Raw genomic sequence first — 26,190 nt, forward strand, 5'->3', positions numbered from 1 at the left:
TGTAATGTATACGTTGTCGAGGGAATAGCCTTGAGGTACACCGCAGGTGTTCTTAGAGAGCGAGGAGTAAGAAGTCAGGATGACCTTCTGCGTTCTTCCTGTGAGGTAGGATGCAATCCACTTGAGGGCTGCTCCATGGGTTCCGATTTGGTAGTAAGGTCTGTTCATCAGTGTGTGGTGGGATATGGTGTCGAAAGTTGCTGAGAGGTCGAAGAGGAGGAAGGTTGTTTCTCTGTTTTCAAGCAGCATTCTGATGTCGTACGTGGCTGTGACTATGGCTGTCTCGGTGCTGTGGTTAGCTCTGAAGCTGGATTGAGAGGGGTCCAGAAGGTTGTGGTTCTCCAGATGTCTAGGAAGCTGAAATTGAGATGGGAGATTGGTTGGTAGTCTTTAGGTTCTCCTGGGTCCGTGGGTGGCTTCTTCAGCAACGGCTTCACATCGGCATGTTTCCATTTATCGGGGAAGAGGGCTGTGGTGATTGAGGAGTTGAGGACCTTGGTGAGTTCTTTGCTGATGGGCTGATTGCAGAGGTTGAATGTATGATGTAGGCAGGGGTCTGCTGGGGCTCCAGAGTGGATGGATCTCACGATGGACACGGTTTCCTTCTCAGTGAGGGTGTTCCATGAGGTGAGCTGGTGTGGGTGTGTGTCAGTCGACGTGAAGCGGTTGATGCAGTCCTCAGCAAGGTGTTGGGGTGCGAAGACTTTGTGGGTGGTGTTGTTTTCAGTTGGTGAACTCCTTGACCATGTTACGTTCCTTGCTGTTGTTGGAGCGGTCCTCGATATGGGTGGTACGGTGGTCTTTGTGGTCTTCAGGTTGTGGTATCAGTTGAGTGCATCTTTGAAGTGTTTGCAGTCCTCGAAGGTCTTACTGGTGCGCCATCATCTTTCCTTCGGTCTGCAGTCAAATTGCTGTGTTTTCATTATCTGCCGTGAACCAGTTAGGGTGTGGTGTTAGTTTTTTGAGTTTGGTGGTTTCCTCAGTGCAACTGTCAGCGCTTACCGTAATTCAGTTGGTGAAGTTGTCTGCCACTTGTTCTGTGTCTTCGGTGGAGGTGGGTAAGTGGGAGTGGAGGGCATTAGTCCATCATTGCTGGGATACCTTTGCCCAGCTGTGTTGGGTCTCGGTGGAGGCAGGACATTGGGGGGATTCTGTGATGCCGGATTGGACGCAGAGGAGGTCAGTCCTGGTGGGCTCCTGAGTGTGGGTGTATCTTACATTGTTGCTGGCTGAGAACATAGGGTCAAGTGTGTGTTCTGCAGTGTGGGTGAGGTCGTTAAACAGCTGTTTGAGTCCGAGATTGGCCATACTTTCTAGGAAATTGTTGGCGTCTTCAGTGTTTTCAAGGTGGAAGTTGGGGTTTCCTAGAAAGATGTACAGATTTGAAGGTGATAGGGGCAATGAAGTCAGGGATGGTGTTGCAGTAGACGGAGAAGGGTCCTGGGGGTCTGTGGGCGACGGTGCCTCGGATGGTGGTTTTCATGTTTGTCCTGAGTTGGAAGTTGAGGTGCTCTATAATGGGGGTGGAGTCGTCTGTGGTAGTAGAGCATAGAATTACCAATAACAAATGGCCTAATTGAGATACAGAAGGCAGGCCGTCCTGCAAACCCTGCGAGTGGGCACTTTGAAATATGACCTGGTAGTACCTAGATCACATTACAAAATGATGGGTAGAGACCAAAGGTATGTGCATAATTTGTACCCACAATTTGCAATCTGTTCATTCCTATGTCTGGCTCAAGAAAACAAGCAATGGCTTGCAAGGCAAGCAAAAAGCATGAGAGGCCTGCACATAGACAGTTTTGAATTTAATAAACTTCCATTTAGGACAAGACCTAGATTGTTCCCCGTAAACAAATACTTTAATTAAAGTACTGCTTTGTGCTGAATCCTTTGCTCAACTGTAATGTCTGAAAAATTAATTATGGTAGTGGTTCACGAACGTATCAGTGAAAAAGCTACTTTCATAATAGTCCACCAAACATAAGAAAAATGAAAATGAAATAAAGCATGGACAAAAAAGAAAAACAACCTTCCAGCACTTTTGCACCTGCAAAACAGATTTTTAACTTTAAGGGATGTTAAGATTATGTTTTCAAATTTACATTCTATCAGCTCAAATATGTTGCAGTTCAAACTGCAATGTGAAAGAGGGCCTTTAAAGATGCAGCAAGGATGTTGCGATATTCAAAAATTTAAATTCTGACTATATTTTTAAGATGGAAGGATGCATAAACATGGTAGTCTATCGTCTTCGTAGTTCCAAATGAAGCACTCTAAGAAACTAGTTAGTATAATGTCAGATGAAACCGGTTCAGAGAGTGAACATGCTAAGAATATACTGTAACACGAGGCAGCACAACATTGTGCTGTAAAAAATGCCTCATTTTACTGCAAGGAAGAAATGGTTTCAGCTCATATGATATACATCAATGGCTGCCGTGGATTTCGGTTACCCAGAGGTAGTTACCCAACATACATTCATGTGTACTCTTCAAGCCAATTACCCATAATAATAAAACAAGCAAATATATCTAAAATACATATATGCAACAAGTAAATCTTAAAAGTAAAAGAAATTCACATTAAACACGCTTGAATATTGCTGTGAAATGTAGCCTTTTGATGGTGAAGGCTTTATAAATACTGCTTAGCACAGTAAGTGACTATTTCTACATTCCTCCCAGCTTTCAGTGTTTGTTTTTTAATCTGGAATATATGGATCTTTCCCCAGAATGTGCTTCAGGAAATATGAAACACTCTGGTGATCATTTTGATTATGTGGCAAAATCAAGGAATAGAACTTTGCAGCAGAATTACTTTGTGGTGAGGCTGACCGTCTAAATGAGTTTTGAGAGCAGAAACAGGGCACAGCATGCAGTGAAACCAATAACTACCAGTTTACTGCATTTCTCCCCGTGCACTTACCAAAAGCCTTTTACTGGCAGTAAATGCAGGCTGTTCACCCTCCAGTCAATTGTTAACATTTATCGCATTCCAAAAGCGGATATACCATCAAACTTTTAATCACGCCTTACTATTAACACTGGCGTCTAAATAATGGTCTGTAGTATTGGAGTTAGGGACACCGTTAAATGACCAATTTCTGAACATACTTCCAGAAAAAGTTTAAATACTAGTGTGAAAGTGCAGTCTTCTACCAAAAACAAACAGTTTACGCTAAAGGCACAATCTTGACTTCAAGGACACATACATCATTTAACATAACGAGATCTAGAGAAGCGGCTGCGACCAGAGAAGCAAAGTTGATGTCCTTAAACTAGCACAACAGCTAGGACGTCAGCTCCTTCACACTCATTTCCAGATTTGAGTCTATAATGGACTCCAAGTGTTTCTGAGGGCTTGACACTGTTGAACTGCTGTGTCGGACTAAAGTTGGATCAATTCACATATTCTTTATCGGGATCATGTAACAATCAGTGACAGCTGCTGGTGTATGATGTCAGGACGTATCTGATGCTGAAAACTCCTTTGAAATACCTTTTGGAAAGAAAGATAAAAACATGGTATTGATGTGAGCTTTTCAAGTTCTCAAATTTATCAGTTAGGAAAACACAAAAGCAGGAAAACTGTGCTCCATTTGCTCTACGAAGGACCGTATTACAAAAAGTGCCATAGAGGTGCAAAGGAGATTTGCAGCTGCTTCTGGTAGCCCCAGGGCACGTTGGTGCTACAGATTGGCCAGGAGGTGCTTGCGGGGCCCCTTCTATAATATGGTTCGTGCCTGTGCACGTTTTGTGGTGGCGTGATCACAATGGGGTGTTCCCTCATTGGCTGGAGAGCATGACATGGCCCACTGGAAATCAGGGAATACTTTGAATCCGTGTTTTATTACAGATGTGGATGCAGACAGACGTTTTAAGGCATGGGCAAAGTGGGCTCTGGCCCTGGGCCCAATCTTTTATGATATCAAAAAAGCTTGCACTTCAAAACAATTTACTTCTTGCTTTACTTCATGTTTAGCTTGCCATCCAGCTCATAATCTCCTGTCACACTTATCCTTGCAAACTTGTAGAACCTGGGTTAAAGAGGACGTTGTGACAATAACGGACGTTTTGTGGTTAGGCTGGGCACACATAGTGGTGCACTACTGTGGCAATGCATTGGACAGTCTCATGGCTGCCTCTGAGGATTATAAAATGTCTGGCTCATGTTGAAGACTGGTCTGCACTGAATGTCTCTTAACGGACATCCCTTTCAGTAGCTAGCATTTCTGGAGTGATCTCATTATAAAGTGGGTGATTCACAGACTATTCTAGTAGTAGGGATGTACTTCTGTTTGCAGAAACTGCTTGATTTTCCATATGTCAGTGCTTCTGAAAAGTCATAGGGCTGACGAAGAGTAATTCACATGTCAGTCTAATGTCTTGTGACTGGCCTTTGCACTCTTTCAGCTCCACCAGTCTATTGCGAAAGTATCCAGTTTCCTCATGGGTAAGTTCACTCCTGCAAGCAGGCGAATCAAATATTTGTCGATGAGTCAAGACCCATGGAATTTTTTTCAGGATTAATAACAGTGTAAATGATTCACCTTTAGGACGACTGGATATAAATGTTACATGGATAATTAGAAAGTTTGGCTCCAGCCCCCTGTAGCCGATTATTAGAGACCCTGGGCCTCATGTAGGTAAATAAATTTTACCGGTTCTTAAATACCGAGCCGTACCGAATCGGTAAATTAGAATCGGTAAGTTATATGTAGGTAAAAATTCGGTAACAGTTACCGATTCGGTAACAGTCGGCAAATACGAATCGGAATTCACCGATTCGGTAAATACCGAGGTGATAATTACCGAATCGGAAAATACCGAGGTGGTATCTACCGAATCGGAAAATACCGAGGTGGTATCTACCGAATCGGAAAATACCGAATCGGTACGTACGGATTCGGTAAATAACATCACATGACTTGACGAAACAGCTAATCCTGTGCAACGACAGCCCACCCAACCAGGAACTGCCCACACCCAGGCAGGTGTACACAATTAGCCGAAGTGGCCACACCCAGGCAGGTGTACATAATTAGCCAACCCTGGAGAGGCTTGGAGTGCAGAGGAGAGGCAGGGAGCAGTTGCATGTGCGAGCGGGAAACGAACAGCATGTCCAGCCAGAGCACACAGAAAGACGGAGGGGAAAGGAGGAGGAAGCTCAAATTCAGCCCCAAGGAACTCCAGGTGCTGGTGGAGGAGGTGGTGAAGCAGCACCAGAAGCTGTTTGGGAGGCAATCCCTGCAAGTGCCTGAGGCCGAAAAGCGCAACATATGGCTGGCCATCCAGGCGCAGGTCAATGCTGTGGGAGTGACCCACAGGGAAATTGAGGTCCTCAAAAAGCGCTGGTATGACCTGAGGATTGTGACCAAGAGGAAGATGGGCGACATCCAGAAGGAGGCCAGCCAGACCGGAGGTGGAACCAACAGGGCACCTGCCCTCACCGAACTGGAGGAGCTGGTGGCGGCCACACTCGAGCAAGAGAGCGTCGTGGGTCTTGGGGACGCCGACAGCTCTGCCAGAGCCGCAACACACCAAGGTAAGACGAAAGCACAGCAATGTAGCCGCCCCTACCCCTATCCCACATCCCCCATTGTGAAACGAGAATCACACTGCAGTCCACACGTGTCAGTGCAGACAGGCAATGCATTCCGGGAGATGTAGTCAGGGCAACACTAACCATGACGTAAATGTCACAGGGCAACAAGGCATGTCACGCACTCGAGGCACAAGGAGACAGAGGACAGATTGGAATGTGAAATGATTTATTGTGACGCTTGCAATGCAGCCCTTCGGGGACACTGAGCCAATGTTGTTTTTCTGTCCACAGATGTGACATCATGCAGTACAGGGCATGCTGCAGGGGAGACGGCACACCGGCCACAAAAATCACCTCTAGCCAGCACGAGTGCAGACCAGGGAGCAGGCCCACTTGCAGCCGCACCACCTACGCAGCCAGCCTCGCCGCACACAGAGCCAGCATCACCTCACCGAGAGCCAGCATCACCACCACCTGAGCCAGCATCGCCACTCATGTTCGATTCACCGGCCACATCTCCGCTTGCAGGTGTGAGAATGAGGAGGCGTCCAGCAGCCAGGCTACGAGCCTTAGACACCTCGTCAGACGACAGCATGGGCCCAGAAGACCGCACCGGGCCCCAGGAAGGGAGCCATCCCACTGTGCCCCACACCTCACAGGCAGCACAGACGGGAGCAAGAGGGCGCCGCAGGTCGCGTGTCCAGAGTCCACCAGCACCCACTGACGGCCATGGTGTCTTCTTGGGGCTCGAGGGCCAAATGTTGAAGCAACAGCGCCTGCAATCAAAGGCAGTAATGTCAGTCCAGAGGCACATGCGGGTGATGAGGACAAGCTTAGTCAACATGGACACAAACATTGGCGGCATGGCTGCGGGCATTCGGGACATGTCCCAGTCAATCCAGCAGTTGTGCAGCAAATTAGATGCTGACATCGAAGCACGGCGCCGGGAACGCCAGAGAAGGGACACTACCAGCAGGGCACTCAACCGTCTGGCAACTGCGACTTCCCTACTTTGCCGGCGCTCTGTGACGATGCAGGAGGGCCTAACACAGTGCTGCAGCGACCTGTCACGGGGGATGGTGCAGGTGACAAGTGCACTAGGGGTGCTATTGACAAGTCAGGCGTCGACAACTGCTGCAGGGGATGCTGCGGAGAGCATCGACACCAGCAGCAGCATCACACCCCCCGTCCCAGAAGCACGCAGGAGCAGCAGGCGGCTTGGGGTTGGCTCTAGTGAGGATGCACAGGCCGTGCAATCCACCACTGCAGCGCGTATGCGCAAACATTGATGTGGCCCTGCTTATCCACTTGCCATTGGGTGACGTAACCCTGGACATACTCATTGTATAGATGGCATATTGCCAGATTGGCCTGTTCATGTGTTCATGGCGTGGTGCCACATTAAACTACGTCATGACTTCTCACGACTCGCTGTGTCCCCTCACTTACTCAGAAATAGTTGCATGTGATCTCTGCCCGTCTCTCTCTCCCATCGATTGCAGTTGGCACTCTAGCTGCGCTGCCCTCTGGCTGGCCTGACTCATCCTCGTTGTCCTCAAAATATGTTAGTTCCACATCTGTACCTTTTTTCGTGGCAAGGTTGTGCAGCATTGCACAAGTGGCAATTATCTTGCAGCAGGTGATGGGTTTGTACTGGCGTGCGCCTCCGCTCTTGTGGAGGCAGCGGAACCTGCTCTTCAGCAGTCCAAACGTGCGCTCCACCACATTGCGTGTAGATTTGTGGGCCACGTTGTATCGTCTCTCACTCTGGGTTGCTGGGTGTAGGTAGGGAGTGAGGATGAATGAACGGCATGCATATGCACTGTCGCCTGGATGAGTAAAAGGGAACCATCAGTTACATGCCTCTATACACTCTGATTTGCAGGTTTCAAGGGGCGTCACTGTTACTTACCCAGCAGGTATCCCTCTCCGAATTCTCCGGCTCTCAGTCGTGTGTAGATCCCACTATTCTGGAAGATGTAAGAGTCGTGGGTGCTCCCAGGAAACTTTGCAACAATATCTGTGATGATGTTCCCTGCATCACAGATCACCTGCACATTGATGGAGTGGGTGGACTTCCTGTTCCTGTAGATGTGCTCTGTGTCAGCTGGTGTGTACCATCAATACAGCCGATGACATGGGGGAACTGTGCCATGTGATAAAAGTCAGTTTTTGTTTTCTGCAGTGCAGCCTGTGTGTTTGGGAAGCTGATGTAGTGGTGCATTCTCTGCATCATGGCATCCAGGAACTTCCTGAAGAAACGTGACAGGCAACTCTGGGATACCCCACCCACCGCAGCTATCACCACCTGATAACTGCCGGATGCCAACAGATGTAGGCTGCAGAGCACCTGCACATGTGGGGGTATGGCGTGCGCCCTTCTTATTGGCTGGTCCAGGAGTGGGTGAAGGTCCCTGATTAAGTCCATGATGGTTTCGGGGTGTAGCCTGTACCTCTCATGTATCTCTGCATCAGTCAGCTGGAATAGTGTGATGCGCTGTCTGTAGATTTGTTCCTCCCGTCGCCACACCCTCAGTCCTGCTGCCTGTAGACGTAGGCGCCTTGCAATGACGTACATGGCGGCCATGTTGTCCACGCAGTTGCATTTTGGGATTGCTTATGTGCATTGTTGATGGTTACCACCTGCTTTCCATCCGTGTTAATTACCGACTCTTATTTACCGATTTTCCTGGATTTCTTAATTACCGACTGCTCCTACATGTCATTTTAAATTTTTACCACTTCATATTTACCACTTCATATTTACCGATTCGTTAATAATGTATTCGGTAAATATGAATCGGTATTTTAGAATTCGGTAACTATGAATCGGTATTTACCGCCTCATATTTACCGAAAAGTGGTTTTTGGACTCCTACATCTCACTTGTCTGAATACCGGTCGGTAACGGCATATTTACCGAATATCGGCCGTTACCGACCGGTATTTGGCTACCTACATGAGGCCCCCTGTGAGGAATACCAACATGTAAGTCCCATAATAAGTAATAATTAAATAATAAAAAGAATTGACAACAACAACTCAAATTATAGATTGTACAGTGTTTTAAACCACGCTTTGTTTCGAAGCGCTGCCGGCCCAATTCACAAAGGTAAACTTAGACCTGAAGTCGAAAAGCCTCATTGAGTTTGGCAGTCCTCCTGTCAGCCTGCTGATTAAGAGTAGTATCCATTATCTGCGCTGGTGGTCTGTTATGCTCATAGGAGAGCTTAACATACAGACCATCGCCGTTAAAGAGCAGACTGCACGTTCCTGCACGGTGCGGTATGCACCATGCAGTGCGGCATGCACTCCCAGGCACAGCAGGGGACCCTGTTAGAGCACCCTTGGCTGCCTCTCCACCACCCTTTTCATGGCAGGCTCACCAACATGAAATGGACAGTGGACAGCCAACTCATAATATGCTCAGTGGTGCCGCAGCAGCATCACAAGCATATAACTGCTCATGACCGCTGTGCCACCGCCACAGGCAGTCCGACCTCCACACTCAAAATATTGCGGGAGGCCCACAGTGGTGACGGTGGTCGGACCGCCACCGCGAGTACGGCGATCCTGTGGACCGCCATACTCGTAATAAGGCCCCAAGTTTACACCTGAAGTCTAAGTTTAGACATTAAACTAAGGCTGGGTCTCAGTAAAAGACAGACCGGCAGCTTCAAATGCTTGAGCTGTTTAGAGTGTCGCTTCAAATTTGAGCCTGCATTCTGATGAGCATAGTGACCTGAAAAGGCTGCATTGTCCCAGTCTAAACCTGGCCCACCCAGTTAAGGGTGCAGATCGGAGTTGGACAACGTGTCCAGCATGGAATACGACGGCCATGGATTTACAATAACTAGCATAATTGGAAATTTTCAAATTTCTTTATAGATCACTCCGAGGAAAATGAATTTGGCAATGATAAGTTTCTAGTTTTTAAAAATATTTTTAGCTCAATACTTTTGTATTGAATTGCTTTCCTGCTCCCGATTCAATAAATTTCCTCCACACTGTGTCCTGCACAAGGATCATTTAAATTTCACTGTGTTTTGACTGGATGAATGTATATTTCCACTGAAGACATCAGACCATCAATCGAAGCTGGAACACATGGGGCCGACTGGCTTTACCAACGCTTGTTTTAGCAAGCACACGGAAATGTTAAATCCCATTTAGCAAATCAAAGATTGATTTTGACCAAATCTATGCATACTAGAAAGGGATCAGTCTGAATTGGATTGGAGGTTGATAGCAGGGCATGCAGCATAATCAAAGTAAAGTAATGTATGTGTTGGAGAGTATGTCTGTCCAGGCTATATCTGGAAGAACAAGATCGCAATAAGATTGGTAGGTTAGGAGCATGTGCAATTGATCTAAATGGAATTCAACTGCATAGAAGGTGGTGATCTTTAAATTTTAGAATGGATCCCTATCTCCAGGACCTTTATAGGGCACATCTGTTGTACAGTAAATTGTAAAACAATGTGCAAAGGGAGAAGATGATTTCCAGATAGGTGGTTCGGCTTAGAGTTGGGTAAAATGTCATGACTCTAGTGGAGCAAAATTAAAAACTCAGTCTTTACCAAGTTTCCAGACTTTGCCCCATTCACTGTCAAGCTTAGTGGAAACTTTAGCCTGCAGTCTGCGATGAGAGTCTGCTTCTGCATTTCCAGCATTTACCTAGTGCAGGACCTTGTTGAAACTTTCATCCCTCCTAGTGTCACAGGCTAAGATAAACCAGGGAAGGTTGCAGAGAACAGTGCAGAGTGTGGGCTCAAGCAAGCAATCTGAGGTTCTTGACCATGTAGGCCAGAATGGAGCCTGAGAACCAGGACTGTAGGTGGGCTGCCAATGTTTGCAGGAGTGAGACACAAGGTGGGGTCACGTAACAAGGTAAAGACGATTGGTGTTAAGTGGTGCTAGTCAATCCATTTCTTTGAGCAGCCTCTCACAGCACTGTAATGTTTCTGCAAAGCCTTTCATTTAAAATTCAAATCCTTCACCCTTTGCAATGCTCATAATTTAAAAAAAAAAAAAAAGAAAAAAAAAAAAAAGAATTGGGATGTTGCAAGTCCCTAGACTTTGCAATTTTGCAAACACCTAGTTCATAGATGAACTGGCAACATAAAACCTAAAAGTGTGAAAAACCCAATGTAGCTTTCATTAACCCAAAACATTCTACTACCGCAATTAGATGCAACTAACACCTCCAGATTGGACTTCAAGCCCTCTTTTCAAAATCACATTAAGTGAGATTGAATAGAGATCCTTGAAAGCAAAACATCCCTGCACCAACAGACTGTAGTAAGTGCAGGACAATTTTTGAAATCCACTACAAAGTGTGTCAGGGATGATTTCAAAGTTGCACTTGAAAAAAACCTATAGGGCAAAGCTCAAGACCAGAAGTTGGAATGATAGGAACCTAGTGGGAATGGAGGCCTGCTACTTGTATTATTACCCATATTCAGCTCCCCTATGTTTTAGACACATTTTCACAGTTCTGATATAATTTCTTCCAAAGCCTCACTATTTGCTACAATTGTACTTGGTGCTCTTTGAAGCTACTTGCTTTGTGTTCCCAAGTGAACGTTTCTCCAGTAATAGGTTTTGACCAACAGTCCTCCCAGTATAATGTCCTTACCAACCCATACACAAGAACTGTTAATAGCTATTCTACTTTCTCACACTTTGATGTATGCTTACAACAACTCTTTCCTAAACTGAAATATGTGAATGCTTAAGCTGCATCTCTTACCCATCATTTATCGATGTATAGCTGACTGAAAAATTCAATAGCCTCCTCGTTTCCTGCAGCTTCTGCCTGCAAGTAAAGAGTCACAGCAATAATTACAATCATGGAATAATTATTAACTATGCAAACCAATAGAAACTTTTCCCTATTATGATCATTAGTTTAAAAAAAATAAAAAATGCAAAAGCACGCATTTAAAAAAAGAGAACCACAATCGGCTGGCACGGTCTCCATGTGCTTTTGCTGATTTGGTGAAAATTGGTGTAATCATTTTTAAGAAATTCAACGTAAAACAGTCTTAGTACACTAGCATTATAATTAATTTGCCATTAGAACCAATACATTTGATTGCATCAATACACAGAGCAACACCGAAAGCTGTTTTATATTATGACAGGTCTGCAACACGCCATGTTGACTACTCATCACACAATTCCCCACTGATAACAAGGGTAAAGCAGCAATGACAGCACCATGAACAGTGGAAGGCAATCATGCAGTGACTAACTGGGCTTCAGTAACTATGCTTTTAGTATCACCGCAGAGGATAACTATCTGTCAGTGGGAAGAGAGGAAGTCTGTCCCTCTATCTAGACAGCAAGTGTGGCTTTGGAACTATGGGCTCCTAGCAGGTAAAATAAACACACATTGTTAAAGCCAATAGGTCTCACCTATGAAAGAGCTATTGAGTTGCCATTGTCTTTCAGTCATGTTGTAAAGAAGGGTGGCTGCTGTGCAGTATGGCTAAATGTACCAAAAAAAAAAACGCTAGGATGCAGCCAGCGGTTGCCATGTTATTGTGTTTTTTTCTTTCTTGGGGAAGGCAGCATGGACAACGGAAGGGAGGGTGGGAGGGAAACTGGCAACAAGACGGGGAGCAAAGCACTACAACAAGGCCAGTGTGGACAATCATTTGTTTTCCCTTATTGTAGATGGGGTGAGGAACAACACAGACAACAGAAGGGTGGGAGGGAATAAGCAACACGGAGAGTAGGAGGGTGGGTGGTGGGAGGAACGATGCAAGACGGACAGCATGCGAGGGAAGAAGCAACAAAGACAACTGAAATAGGGGGGGGGGCAGAAAAGGGGTTGAGAGGGAAGAAGAAACACAATAGTGAGAAGAAAAAAGAAAAACAGTACTTCAATCACAGCAGAAGGACCAACTTCAAGATGAAGTATTCAGTACTTGGTCCATGCCCTATATGAAAGAAGAGGAAGTGAAGCCAGCAAGTGCTGGCCAGTTGTGAGGCAGCAAATAAGAGTGACAATGAAGCTAAAGAAAGATAAGCACTAGGAGGGCTCCAAGCCTCTGGTGGAAAATAATTTCTTGCTAGCGCATGCGCTGAAGTAGGCAAGCCCTACAAAATGGTGATCAGATTACGCATGTTAGGTATAGTTAAGCAACTGGATTGAAAGAGGACATCATCCTTTTGTACCATTTTATTCTTTCATATCTGAGTTAGGGTCTTGTGAAATACTTTAAAAATTTACCTTTAAGCATTTCACCCAGAAAAAGGTACATGCCTTAGGTAACTATATTTCTTGGGGATACTCTGTCTACCTACAGATTTCTCAACTCCTGAATATTCCTCCAGGCGTCTGACTGGCATAGAAAACTTTTCTCCATAGCTCTTACCCAACAGTAGGGGGCACAAGCTCCGTTCGACACCAAAAGGGGTGTCGTTGACCCATAAAGTGCTCCCAACTTCATACGAATGTCAGCATCCCAGCCATTTTTTCCACACTGCCAATGCGCAGGATGACATAAGATATGCAATGCAACAACTGAAAATTGGAACCTTATGTTGGCCCATAACCATCCATCAAACGGGGAAGTGGGAAGGAAAGGTATCTGCAAGTAGAGTATCCACCAGAAATCTGGTTACTCAAGATTATTAACTTTTTCTTCTGATGGATATTTCTACCTGGTGATTCTTCACCTCTTGAATGGATTCCCAAGCAATACCCACATACGGTATGGCCTGCCTTGATGAGTGGTACCGGGAAATCCTGTAGCACAAATATGATGAAATGGTCATCCCTTCTCATTTCTGAATCCAGACAATAGTGCTTGGCGAAGGTGCCAGTGTTCAGATGTTACCTACAAAGACTCCCCTAGTTAAGAGAGAAAACTTGAGAACTTGGCTTTCATGGACTGTGCCCTGGGTGGTGGTGCTTTGGCCATGTAATAGCAGATTTTTAATGCACAAAATAATTCACATGGATAATGTCCTTTTATGCTCTTTTCTAGTAACCACATTGCCTATGACGAGCTCATCACCTGTAGAGAAGTCCTTTGTCCAGTCAATATAAAAGCTCCCCTCATTTTCCTGGTCCAGACTGTACTGCTCTCCTCCTCCTTTGTGGAGTAAGGTGGGGAAAAGGATGGACGAGTGAGCTATTGACACAGATGGAAGAGGGTCTCAACTATTGGGTGAATAGCAGCTTTGGTTCCGAGCATCAGTGCTTGTAACTCACTAGCACACATGGCCGAAGTAATAGTAACTGGAAAACTGTTTTAATGGTTTAAGGCATCAAGGAACAACTGTGAAGGGCTCAACCTAAGCTTTCACCAAATAAGAACCAGGTTCAGATTCCACTGTGACACAACAAATGGAGTGGGAGAAAACATATTGGTCCGACCTTTCAAGCGTCGTAAAATAATGGGGTATTTGAGGAGGGCCGGCTGATCCGGAAGGGAAAGTAAAGCAGCCACTAAATACCCCTTCACCATACCATGGCACATCCTTCCTGGGCCAAAGAAAGTGTGAACTTGAGAATGTCAGACAGCCATGGTTAAAAGAGGTCAATCGGGTGATCTGCGCACAAAGTAACAAAACTGTACAACCTCCTGAAGTTCACAGATTTGGTGGCTGAATAGATCACATCGACCACGTCATCAGTAAGCTGGAAGGCAGTTACTTTCACCCACTTAATCTCCATCCATGATGGTGTAGGCTCTGGAGATTCATTTGTGGGGGACTGCCTATTCGAGTCAGAGAGCAGATCGACCCTGAGAGGAAGATGGAGCAGGAGACACAGGTAGAGGTGCAGAAGGACACCCTTCTCGGCTAATCTGGAGACACTAAAATGACCTGCGCCCAGTCTTGACTTATCTGCCTCAGAACCAGAGGAATCAAGAGTATGGGAGGAAATGCGTAGTGAAGAAGAATGTCCCACTTCAACCGAAACTTGGAGCAATATGAATTTAAACAAGAGGCAGATACCCATGTGGGGGATGCCACACTGATTGAAGATGCTGTCCACAACCTCGGGGTGGAGATGCCACTCGTGGTCAGCAAGAGGACACAGATTTAGGTCATCAGCTCTGGTGTTCAGTGAGCCCACCAGAAGATTTGTCACCAATCGCACTGCGTATTTGTGAGCCCGGGACCACAGATTCAGAGCTTTGACAGAGACTGGGACTCTACTCTCACCTATTTGCCGACACACCACATCACAATTGTATTGTCTGTCAAGCTCTAGATTGACCGACCACAAAGGTAAGGAATGTCCTAAGCACTTGGTAAAATTGCCCTCAGTTCAAGCAGAATGATGGGGAAAATATGTTCTTGTGGAGACCAAAGGCCTTTGATCTTCAGCTGCTCCATGTGAGCTCCCTAACCTAGAGTGGAGGCATCCGTCGCTCCCATGAGCATGCCTGGAGGGGGGTTACAAGGACATCTCTTTGGAAAGGTTCTCCCCCACACTCCACCAGACAAGCTCTGCTGCAGTGTTCCCGGGGACCACAATGGAGTTTGCAAGGCCCCCCCATGCCGCAATCACGGCCTGTGGAGGCATCATCGGAGAGCGCTCATGTGCCAGCAGGCATGCATGACCAGGAGGATGCAAGAAGTTTGCTGACTGAGCAAGCGAAGTACACACAGGAACTTAAAACCAAGCAACTTCCTGGAAGCGCAGACCCAACACATGGATCTCGGTTATCCTTTGCGTAGGAGAAAAGGCTTGGTCCAAGGTGGTATCAAGTACTGCCTCTATGAACAGGAGGCACTTAGAAGGCCCCAGGTGAAATGTGGGCACACTGATGGAGAAGTCCAGTTCGTGCTACAAGTATTCAGCAAATTCTCAGAGTTTTTAGTAAGAGAAAGCAGGAAAAAAGTGAGGCTGTTTACCTGGGGGCCAAAATTCAGTTCATCATCGAAGATGATTCCTAGGTTCCTGACCTTATTTACCGGGCTGGGGCATTCTCCGGCCTCGGTTGGCCACCAGGACCTGTTCCACAGGAGCTGACCCGGGCCGAATTCCATCACCTCTGTCTTATCTGTATTTATTTTTAGGAAGCTATGGCTCATCCAGGTCATAATCTCCGTGAGACAGACATGGAACCTGGCTGCAGTAGCCTCAGGCTGATTGGTGATAGAGATGACTAGTTGTGAGTCATCAGCGTAAGAGACCAGGACGAAACCATGCTTCCTGATAAGGTTGGCCAAGGGGGTGACAGAGGTTGAACATTGTCGGGGAAAGGGCAGACCCCTGTGGAACACCGCATGGGAGATGAAAGCTGTCCGACTTCAGGCCATCCCTGAACAGCCTCTGCTCTCTTTTCTCCAAGAAAGAGGACAGGAGGGCCAACACGGTCCCCCCTACTCCCACGTCCCTCAATCGCTGCACCAGAACTGCATGGTTCACGGTGTCAAACACGGCTGATAGGTCCAGGAGCACGAGGACCGCCCTCCCCCCTCGCCCACCACCCTTCGAATCTCATAGCAAGAATCAAGGCGGATTCGGTGGAGTGGCATGAGCGGAAACCGTGCTGGGAGGTGTCCAGCAGCTTATTTACATCCAAATAATCGGTCAACACTACATTCAGTTGTTTTTCCAGGACTTTGGCCACAATTGATAGGCCAGCAACGGAACGATAGTTTTTTGGTTCATTGGGGTCCAGATTGGATTTCTTCAAAAGGAGGTGAAATCGATGCTTTTTCCAGATTTCTGGGTAATGACCCGACTCCAGGACTTGGTTTAAGTGGGGGGTAAGATTATCGCACATTTTATGGGCAACCTGATGCATAATGGAGGGAGGGCAGGGGTCGGTAGAGGAACCGGATTTTATGGAGAGCAGACGTTTTTGAGTTTCCTCATTGGTTATTGGCTGAAAGCAGGATCATTTGCAATGGGTAGGTCCCATTTGTATTGTTGTGTCCTGAGGTCCTGGGGCAGTTAAGAAATCATTGTAGATTCCTTGCACCTTGTCTTGAAAAAACCCGGCTAGTTTATTACACAAGGTTTGATCTGGCTTAAAAGCATTATCCTGTTGCGGCTTAGATAACAAATTCACAGATTTAAACAATTCCTTTGTGGAGTTTCCGGCCTCCTTTATTTAGGTAGTGAAAAAAAGTTTTTGCGGCAATGATTGCCTCCTTATATTGAGAGATAGCTAAGTTGTATGTGGTTTTCATAGAGATGTTGTAGTCTTGTCTCCAGAGGCGCTCAGCTCTCCTACAGTTGATTTTTAAGCATTTAAGCTCTGGAGTGAACCAGGGTGAAGATATCTTGGCTCTCTTTACCGTCACAAGTTTTTTGGGTGCCACCTGATCGGCTGCTGACAGTAACCAGGCATTAAAACGCAGGGCTGCTACGTTGTTATCTGTTTCTGGCAAAGCAGGGAAATGGCCAAGGGCCAACTCAAAGTCAATCCCCTTGACCTTTTTCCAGCGCCTGATATGGACCTTAGATGATTTAGCCTGTGTACAGAGATGCGGCTGTGTGACTCTGATGTTAAAATAAATAGCCTTGTGATCTGTCCATGGCAGGGCTAACAAGTTGGTCAGAGTAATGTCAGGATTACTTGTAAAAATTCCGTCTAATATGTGTCCTGCCTGGTGTGTGGGTTCAGTTATAAGTTGATTTAGGCTGAAAGCCTCTAGATTGTCCAGTAGTCTGATGGTGTCAGAATTATTTTTAGATTCTAGATGGTAATTAAAATCCCAGAGGACTGTAAGAAAGTGGGGAAACGTATATGACTCCAAGAGCCACAAGAGGGCATGGGAGAGCGCTGCTTTTGTACCCTGTAGATTAGTATCCCCTGAAATGACGAAAGGTTGCTACATTTTATGCAAAAATGCAATGATTCTGCAGGCAGAGCTGCGATTGCCTCCACACGTACATTTAAATGGTCGCGATAAATTATCTCTATGCCCCCCCTTGCCTATCTCCCTATCCTGTGAGAGGAAAGCGTAGCCTACTGGTAGGGCAATATTTCAGTCTGGCGCTGGCGTGATGTCAGTCCAAATTTCGGTCACGAAGACTAAGTCTGGTGTAGTGAGTTGGATTAGGTCTTCCAGCTCGTGCTTATGCTTGACTACTGAGCGGGCATTTAGAAAAAGACACTTGGCGAATGCCATAGCTGTTGCCTTAGGGACATTTATGGTCCCATGCGTGACCTTTTCCCTACAGCCATTCTCTTTATATCTTTGATTTACAGGCACATTATCATCCTGCCCTTTTTCTGGCGTGTTTGTAAACATAGGGGTCAAGGAGCCTTCAGGGTTTAAACAAAAGGAGCATTCTGGACGATGAGCCCCGGCCCCACCCAGGTGCTGAGGGAGTATATTGTAGGATGTGCATGCATTTCCTCGCAATTCGAGCAATTTTTGCCTACCATATATGTGGGACCCAGTTCAACCAGGGGTTCTGGCACTGGGCGCGCTCCGGGCGCCGACGGGCACAGACAGGCTTGCCTTTGGCACGCCAGCGGCGAGCCCGCTGCGCGGTCGTTCCAGCGTGCTAAATATAGGCCGGAGAGAAGAGGAAAACTAGAGCGTCAACCCCTGTGCAGTGCGGTCCCGTCTAACATCCGGGTACTGCGGGGGCCGAAGGCCGAGTAAGAAGAACCTAATAAATGAGACTATCCGCTTTCTAGCAGGCTCTACTCAAGGGGTCAGAGTGGGTTCAGGATGGTATATGGATGGGGCTGCCCTTTCAGACCTTATGCAAGAGGAAAAGGTATGCTTTAAGCACCCACAACTGTCAGTTCATGAAATTATATTGCAGCGCCGGGGTGCCAGGAAGACTGCTATCTAATCACACCTTTCCTCTTGTCTTTATGCTCCACAACCCAAGCTATAAGGCGTAATGAATGGGAAACCCCAAAGGGAAAGGTGAAAACATACATATGTCTGCTGAGCGAGAAGAGGGAAATGAGGAGGATTCTTTGAAGAAAGTACAGAAAGATCACGGTTGTGCAAATCACCTGTTATTCCTACAGCCAACCACTGCTATGATCCTTTTTTTTCCAGAGCTTCTTGCTCAATAACTGTGTTTTCTGAGTACTATTTGTACGCAGGCATCATGAAGTGTAGAAAACGAGAAAATTTAAATAACAAAGTAGACCAGTCTTCTCTACTACAGAGTAAGGCATGCCTAGACACCCATCATCTACTTCTGCCCAGCAACGCATATAGTTTCTTCCCTAGTGTATTTACTTTACAATATTGATATAAGATATCAAATGAGCTTTTCAAAATAGGGAAAGGGGTGAGGGAGAAAATGCAAGACACCAACCAAGAGAAAAGGGTCTTACTTTCTGATCGTATGAAATATTCTCCAATTTACGAATCATTCAGTTGCAGGCAGTGTTTAAGCAAGTTAGAACATTACAGTGAAGTAGCCATTCTCAGACTATTATTAAAAGTGACACATTACCATTTAGGATGTAGGCCATTCCAACCATGGTCAATTATCGAGGTACAAGCTACAATATTGAAGTAAGGCAATGGCTGTTATATCACCCGCTTGAATGTTGAGCAAGTTATGGAAGGGTAGGGTTTTACTGTGAATGTAACACCATCTCGAACAAGTGTAGAGTGTTCTTGGTTGTTGGATGCAATCAAGAAGGAATCCCAGTAGTTTACGAAGGCTCGACAATAAAAAAATAAAAAAACCTTATGTATGGACTAGATGTTTAAAAGTCTTTCAGAGTTAAGGATTCGGTCTCTTACTATTAGATGGGTGGACAGGCCACACAAGTACTAGCTGTAGGCTTTTTCAGGGGGTGCCCGGGAGAGGTGTTCACTGACTCTCCGTAACATTTGTCCTGGTGATGGGCTCTGATGGCCAGGCTGGTGAAAAACAGTATAAGGACCATCAAAATCACACAATCCCATTTTTCTTTTAGTTCCCTTTTATCATTTTGAGAGTTATTTTATTTAGACCCTATGGGGTGACTCCTCAGCCAATCAGGTCAGCTGAGGTTATGGTGGAGGACTGCCTGACTGATTCAGAGATCACTACCTATCTGGCTGGGTTATTTAAGCCTACATTGGTCCCTCCTCACCAGCGGTGCCACTGTAGGCTTCGTGAAAAGGCCATTTTTACCCTGCTCTAAATTTGTGTGCATTTTGCACAACCTCCCAAAGCCAAAATATTTCTGTAAACTAATCAACGTTGCTGACACTCCGGGAGCTTTCTCCCTGCATTTGGAGTCTACTGAAGGATTTCCCTGCCACTATGCCTGATGCCAAGGTGTGAAGCAACATACCAGAGGATTTTTTCTGGTGTAGGGCTGCTCATGTATGTTGTTACAGTGAAACCTGACCTACATAAGTGATTGTGGGGATTTTCACCCTCCTTTTGCTTACAGCACTTTTTGCACATACTCCTCACCAAGCTTCTCCACTATGGAAACCCGGCTGAAGCCCCATCATTTGAGGTGTCTCAGTATTCTTACTTATTTGCTAAAGAAAACAACACAAAGGGGGTGGCTGGATTGTAGTCCGAGCACACTGACTTAAAGGCCTAATGGGGAGGAAAATTACCTTTCTTTCAGTTTTCAACACCTAACTGAAAAGATAGAGTGGCAATATAACGTCTGTTATGACTTCTGGGTGTAAGCTATCAGCCACTAGACGACAGAGGATCGAGAACCTAATCCAGACGTATTACAGGTAATTCCAACCAAGTCCTAGTGCTGGGACAAGAACATAAGTTATTTGCTGCAACAGCATGTCATTTTCATTTTTCTCATAGGACATTCGAGTTTAATTGTATTCTTACATTAGAGGAACTCATCTTTCGTTATGTTCCTTGATCACCGATGCGAAAGGATTCCTAACATTGGACCAGCTTGCTGTCCCATTTCCCAGAAGGGATTCATGTTTGCATCTAAATAGCAGTATATTTTTTGCCACTAGGGATACTAGTGACTATTATGGTGATATACAATAAAGTGGTCAGGATTATAGTGTTGTGAGCTGACAAAGGCTGCAGAGTTTGAAGAACCCTATCAGTAGGAAGGATCTTGCGCACTTACATTAATAAAGACCTCCAAATCCTCATCTATAGTGTTACTAGATCATCTGCACATCACAGTGCTAGAATGAACAAATGGCAACTACAAGGAACAAGTCAATACTCACTATGTTGAAAAAAACTTTGTAGGCGTAATACACTTGCCAGGAGGATACAGTAACACTTGGGAAAAACTTCAGCTGCAGGCAATAACTAGACCTCAACACTGGACTTTTTAAACTGGATTCAAGATTTTCATGCCCTAAAGGACTGAACAAATCAGAGTCGGCAAGTGGATGTGACGCAGAGAAGTTAGATTCAAGTGCAGGATATAGAATGGAACATCAAGAGGATTACTAGGTGGGAGTTTTGCTCGGCAGCAAATACCTGACTGCACAGCAGCATCAAGAGTTGAGTTTCAAAAACAAGATTAGAAGAGAATGCACTCTGGGATCAGTCCCAGCATAATTCTTCGAACTGCAGGTCTGGTGTCAAGAAATGTAAGCAACCAGGGGTCATGCCAGCAGTTGAGTTCTTGGAGGGGGGATCACTGTGGGGTTAAAAGAAACAAGCAAACAGGGATTTGGGAAACAATGGGTTTACTGGCTCCCTAATTCCCTGAATTCACAACAAAATTCTAATCTCCAAGGACTCATGGCTCTGAAAATGACGCTGCAAGTGAATAAACCTTTCCTCAGAGTTCCATTAGAACGCACGTTTGACGCATTGGGTAGTGCCTGTAATATTCCCCTTTATGAATTTGCTCCAGTCAAACTGTATTCTTGAAAGTCTGAAATGCACAAATGGGATTTAGGACAGACAGTACTGTATGAACAAAAGGAAAAAAAGCCGCAATGAAGGAGTTGCATCATTTTATAGTTCCAGTGGTGTAATTTTGCAGGCGCATGCATCATGATTCAAGCCAGTTGTGGTGATGCCATTTTTGATTTGGATCGGCAAATATAGAAAATATTGCAAATACATTTTCAGAAAAGCTTTACTTATAAAGTGGAAAGGCTGGCAGCCAATTTGCCACCTGGCCCTCAAAAAGAAAAAAAGGAGAAGCACACGAAGAAGCGAGCAACAAGGAGGGCAGGGGAAATGTAAAGCAGGGAGAGAACAAAATAGGCAGAAAGGAGAGGCACATACATAAGAGCAACTTGGGCCATGGGGGGGTAGCACACAGGTAAGGGAGAACATCCCAGAGTGCAGGGGAAGACAAGTAGATGAACAAGAGAGCAACATGGAGCATGCAAAGGAGAAGGCACCTGAGGGAAACAGCAGGAACACATGTGCACTCTTATAGTGTAATTAAGCAAAAAGAAAATGAAATGTTCCCTAAAAGTGAGCAGAGGAAAGACAAGTAAAGAAGATCTGCTCAGGGGTTCAGAGAAACAGGATTCACAAGGCAAGCTGTCACATAAGGACAAGAAAGAGGGTGACAATAAAGCAAACTTATTATAAGCAATTTTGTGCAGGCTTTAAGCAAATTTTAAGTTCTTGCTAAGCTGACAATGGGCAGCCGCAACTTAAAAGTTCATTATCAACCTGAGTTCTAATTTCAGACTAATTATGGATGGTATAGTGAGTAATGTCAAATTGTAAAAGCTCCATATATAAAATAAAAATCGATAAATGGCAGGAGCCTTTAGTAAAATACCCGAGTACTTTTAAAATATGAGAAGAAAACCAGTAAGATGCTAGGCTCTTATGTGAAATTGCTTTGTTTTACAGAGCTGCAACCGTTGAATCCATTGAAAGGTTGGAAGCCAAACACTGTTTGATATTTTCACTATTAAAAAGGTACTAAGTTAACTGAGGAAGAGTAGAAAACGCCACAAGAAAGGCGAGAACAAGTGAAACAAATATACAACTCAAGATGATTTTGCCATCAAATCTTATATTCCTTAGGGCAATCTGTAGGTGAAGTGCCATGGTTGACATCTCAAAAGCTATAGAGAAAGTTGGATGTTGTCAGCAGTTGCACAATACCAGCAGCATCAAAAGGATACATGGCCAGTCATGCTATTATTCACCGGGACTACCTTCACTGCAAATCTAGTGAAGTGCACATCCCTGACTCCGAAAGCCTACAATTTACAATCAAGCTAGACCCGACTAACTCACTGACAGGAGTCCTGGTATACCGCCCCCCCCGGCTATCCTGGCCCTTTCGCTAGCTCTCTCCTGGACACTGTTACAACACAGGCCCACTCTATCACAAACTTCATGATAGTAGGAGATCTGAATATCCATTTCGAGGACCCTGCAGACTCGGTAGCCGCCGACCTGATCACCGATCTGGCAGCCCTCGACATCCGCCTCCTAAACTCTGGAGCTACACACACCAAGGGTCATTTGCTGGATCCTGTGTTCACAAGCACCCCCTCGATGCTAGCGAAGGAGTCCCTGCCCCTCCCCTGGACAGATCACTTTTTAGTCTCCTTCCAACTACCAGGAACCTTTAGGAAACCCCAAAAACCGCCCACTTATATCAGAGACAGGACCTGGTCCAAACTTCCCACCGAAGAATGGGCTAAGAACTTAAAGTCTACCACCCCTAAATACGCAGAAGACCCGGCGGTTGCCGATAGCAAATTTAGAGAGTGGATTACTACCTCCCTGGACTCTGTACTTCCACTCAGAACTAGGGAGGACAAAAACGGGAAACCTGGCTCCGCCCCGTGGTACACCCCGGAACTCCGACTACTACGTAAAAACTGTAAAAGAGCCGAACGGCTATGGAGGAAAGACTGGCAGCACGCCAACAAGGAAGCATACCAAAACACAGTTAGACTCTACAAAGCTGCCATTAGGCATGCTAAAACGTCCCACTACGACACCCGGATAAAAGAATCGTCCAATTCTGCCAGGGAGTCCTTCCTAATCGTAAAAGAGCTGCTGAAATTACCTAACTCCCTCTCCTCCACTTCCCCCCCAGTGGACCGAAGTAATGAACTAGCCACCTATTTCAACGACAAAATTGCCCGCATTTTAGCTTCCCTCCCTCCCCTCGGCCCCACTAGCCACATGGACAGCTATCCACCTCCTAGCCAGACTGAAAACAGCATACGCCCCCAACTTGCGACATTCAGGCCAGTAACTTGCAACGAGGTGGAACTAACCTTGGCTAAAATGAAAAGCGGATCACCTCTGGATCCGGCACCCATCAGATTCCTCAAAACCGTGGCCCCCGTCATCGTCCCTACGCTCATGGAGCTTATCAACAGCTCACTGGCCCAGGGATCTGTTCCTGCTAGCTGGAAGAGCGTGGTGGTAAAAGCACTCCTTAAAAAACCCCAGCTCGACCCAGCAGATATGGCAAACTACCGGCCTATATCACTACTCCCTGGGATTAGCAAGGTAGCCGAGAAATTGGTCAACGGACAATTATCTCAGTTCTTCGAGACAAATAACATTCTGCGGCAATCCCAAACTGGATTTCGCCCGGGTCACGGCACAGATACCGCCCTCCTTGCCGTCATCGAGGAGGCGAGGCGCATTCTGGATTCAGGAGGGTCAGTGGCAGTGATCCTCCTGGACCTCAGTGCAGCCTTCGACACAGTCAACCATCGTGTCCTTCTCCATCGACTCGTGGCAGCAGGACTCACCGGGACGGCACTCAGTTGGATAGAATCCTTCCTCACCGGGCGCACGTTCCAGGTTTGGGATGGCAATCACCACTCGTCCACCCTCCCTCTCACGAGCGGGGTCCCTCAGGGATCTTCCTTGAGCCCGACGCTTTTTAATGCATATATGGCCCCTCTTGAAGACGTAGTGACACCATTCGGTATAAAGATAGTAAGCTACGCTGATGACACACAACTGGTCGTCTCCCTATCCCAACTAGACGACCACCCAGACAACCTGGCTAACTGCCTCACGGATATCCACGGTTGGATGTGTGACTCATCATTAAAACTAAATGGGTCAAAGACCGAAGTGATGCTCCTGGGAAAGCAATGGGTGACCATCCCCCCAGCGGTCTGGCCAGACGTGTTTGGGGAAATTCCTACCCCAAAGAGCGAAATTAAGACCCTCGGAGTGTGGCTTGAACCCGAGCTCTCCTTGAAGACGCAAGCCGCCAAAACTACAGGCACCTGTTTTGGGCTCATGCGCACTACCCGCAAGATTCTTCCCTTACTACCACCCACATCCAGGAAACTACTCATCCAGAGGCTAGTACTGTCTCGGCTGGATTATAGTAACATGGTCTACCTGGGAGCCCCTGAGGCCACCTTGACGAGACTGCAACGGACACAGAATGCAGCAGCACGCATGCTCATGAACCTTCCATCTAAAGTGTCAGCCAAACCCGCCCTCAAGGCCTTGCACTGGCTTCCTGTGCGCCAAAGGGTGGAATTCAAAGCCATGTGCACGGCTTACAAACTGATCAACGGATCTGGCCCTGCGATCCTCAGTAACATGGTCACCCCCTACAAAGCACCCAGATCCCTACGATCCGAGAATGAGCACCTAGCCAATATTCCCAAATTCAAAAGGACACGCACAGGAGGCCGACGATTTTCTGTACAAGCGGCTACTGGATGGAACTCCCTCCCACGTACCCTTAGACTGGAACCCAGTTATTTGGTTTTTCGTAAAAAACTGAAGACACTCCTATTCCCCAAATAAGGTCTCCCCTCTTCCCTGCCCTCATCTGGAGAACAAGTCTTTACAGCGCGGGGATGCCCTTGGGTCACCAGGCGCTATACAAATCGCTAAATAAATAAAATAAACTCGAATTGTTTGGGACAAGTGTATTTTTGATATCAACCTTGAAGAAAAGAATCAAGGTCACCACACCAAGGCTCATGCTCAAAATATTCTTAAAGGCCTAAAAAAACAACTAAATAACTAAGTCGAAAGGACTATTGCCAGTGTAAATTGTAAGGTAACTGAACTTTAAAAAAAAAAAAGGTAGATGGATTTCACACTTGAACTGAGAGTCTGGCCATTAAATATCTAGAAGAGAAATTACAAATGTTTAAGCCTTATATTACAGACATCTAAGAGGAGTTTAATAACAAATAAAAAAACATTTATTTCCCCAAAATCAGGGAGTGGGAAGGTACCTTCAGCCCCTTCTTTACATTCATGAACAAATCAAAAATGATGTATGCAGTGTGTGTCAACAGCCATACTTACCACTTGAAAAGGAGTTTTCCCATCATAACCAACTTGGTTCATGTCAGCGCCTGCTAGCCACCAAGCTGTCAAGCCCTCAACTCCACCACTAGCAGCCAAACTGTAAGACAGAAAGGTCGTCTGTTAGAGACAAAATCTCCAAGTCATTCACTACAAAAAACTCACGCTCCAACAGCAGCAAACAAGCAATTTCCCAATTAACTTTTAAAAGAAATTCTGTGTGCTGTGTCAAGGTCACATGTTTGAACTCTTTTGGGCTGACTGAGCCTTCTTCCCAAGCTCAATAAGCACCATTCAGTGTAATGCTATAACTACATATTTAAGAGTCAAGGTTCAATTTTGTTTGTAGTGTAAACGGTTTAAATGGGGAAATGTTATAGGAAATAAAGTGTTGGTCTGCTGTACAGTATAAGAAAACTGCAAATTACAGAAGAGTTCTATGACCACATGGGACCCAGGCTGAGTTACATTTTAAGATCATGAAACACGAAGAGAGC

The 26,190-nt window shown here is 45.9% G+C and overlaps 1 protein-coding gene across 1 annotated transcript in view; it reads right to left on the reverse strand.

Annotated features, from left to right (window-relative positions):
* Positions 1-3,010: 3,010 nt before the first annotated feature.
* The window catches only part of ASPG (asparaginase), a 374,392-nt gene continuing 351,212 nt past the window's right edge, over positions 3,011-26,190 (reverse strand). The window contains exons 14-16 of the mRNA XM_085626272.1: positions 25,694-25,793; positions 11,300-11,365; positions 3,011-3,501 (exon numbers count right to left, since the gene is read on the reverse strand). Coding sequence (XP_085482398.1) covers positions 11,303-11,365; positions 25,694-25,793 — 163 coding nt within the window. The 3' untranslated portion in view covers positions 3,011-3,501; positions 11,300-11,302. The remainder of the gene's footprint in view (positions 3,502-11,299; positions 11,366-25,693; positions 25,794-26,190) is intronic.

Source organism: Triturus cristatus, chromosome 9 (genome assembly GCF_964204655.1).
Source record: "Triturus cristatus chromosome 9, aTriCri1.1, whole genome shotgun sequence".
Taxonomy (NCBI): domain Eukaryota; kingdom Metazoa; phylum Chordata; class Amphibia; order Caudata; family Salamandridae; genus Triturus; species Triturus cristatus.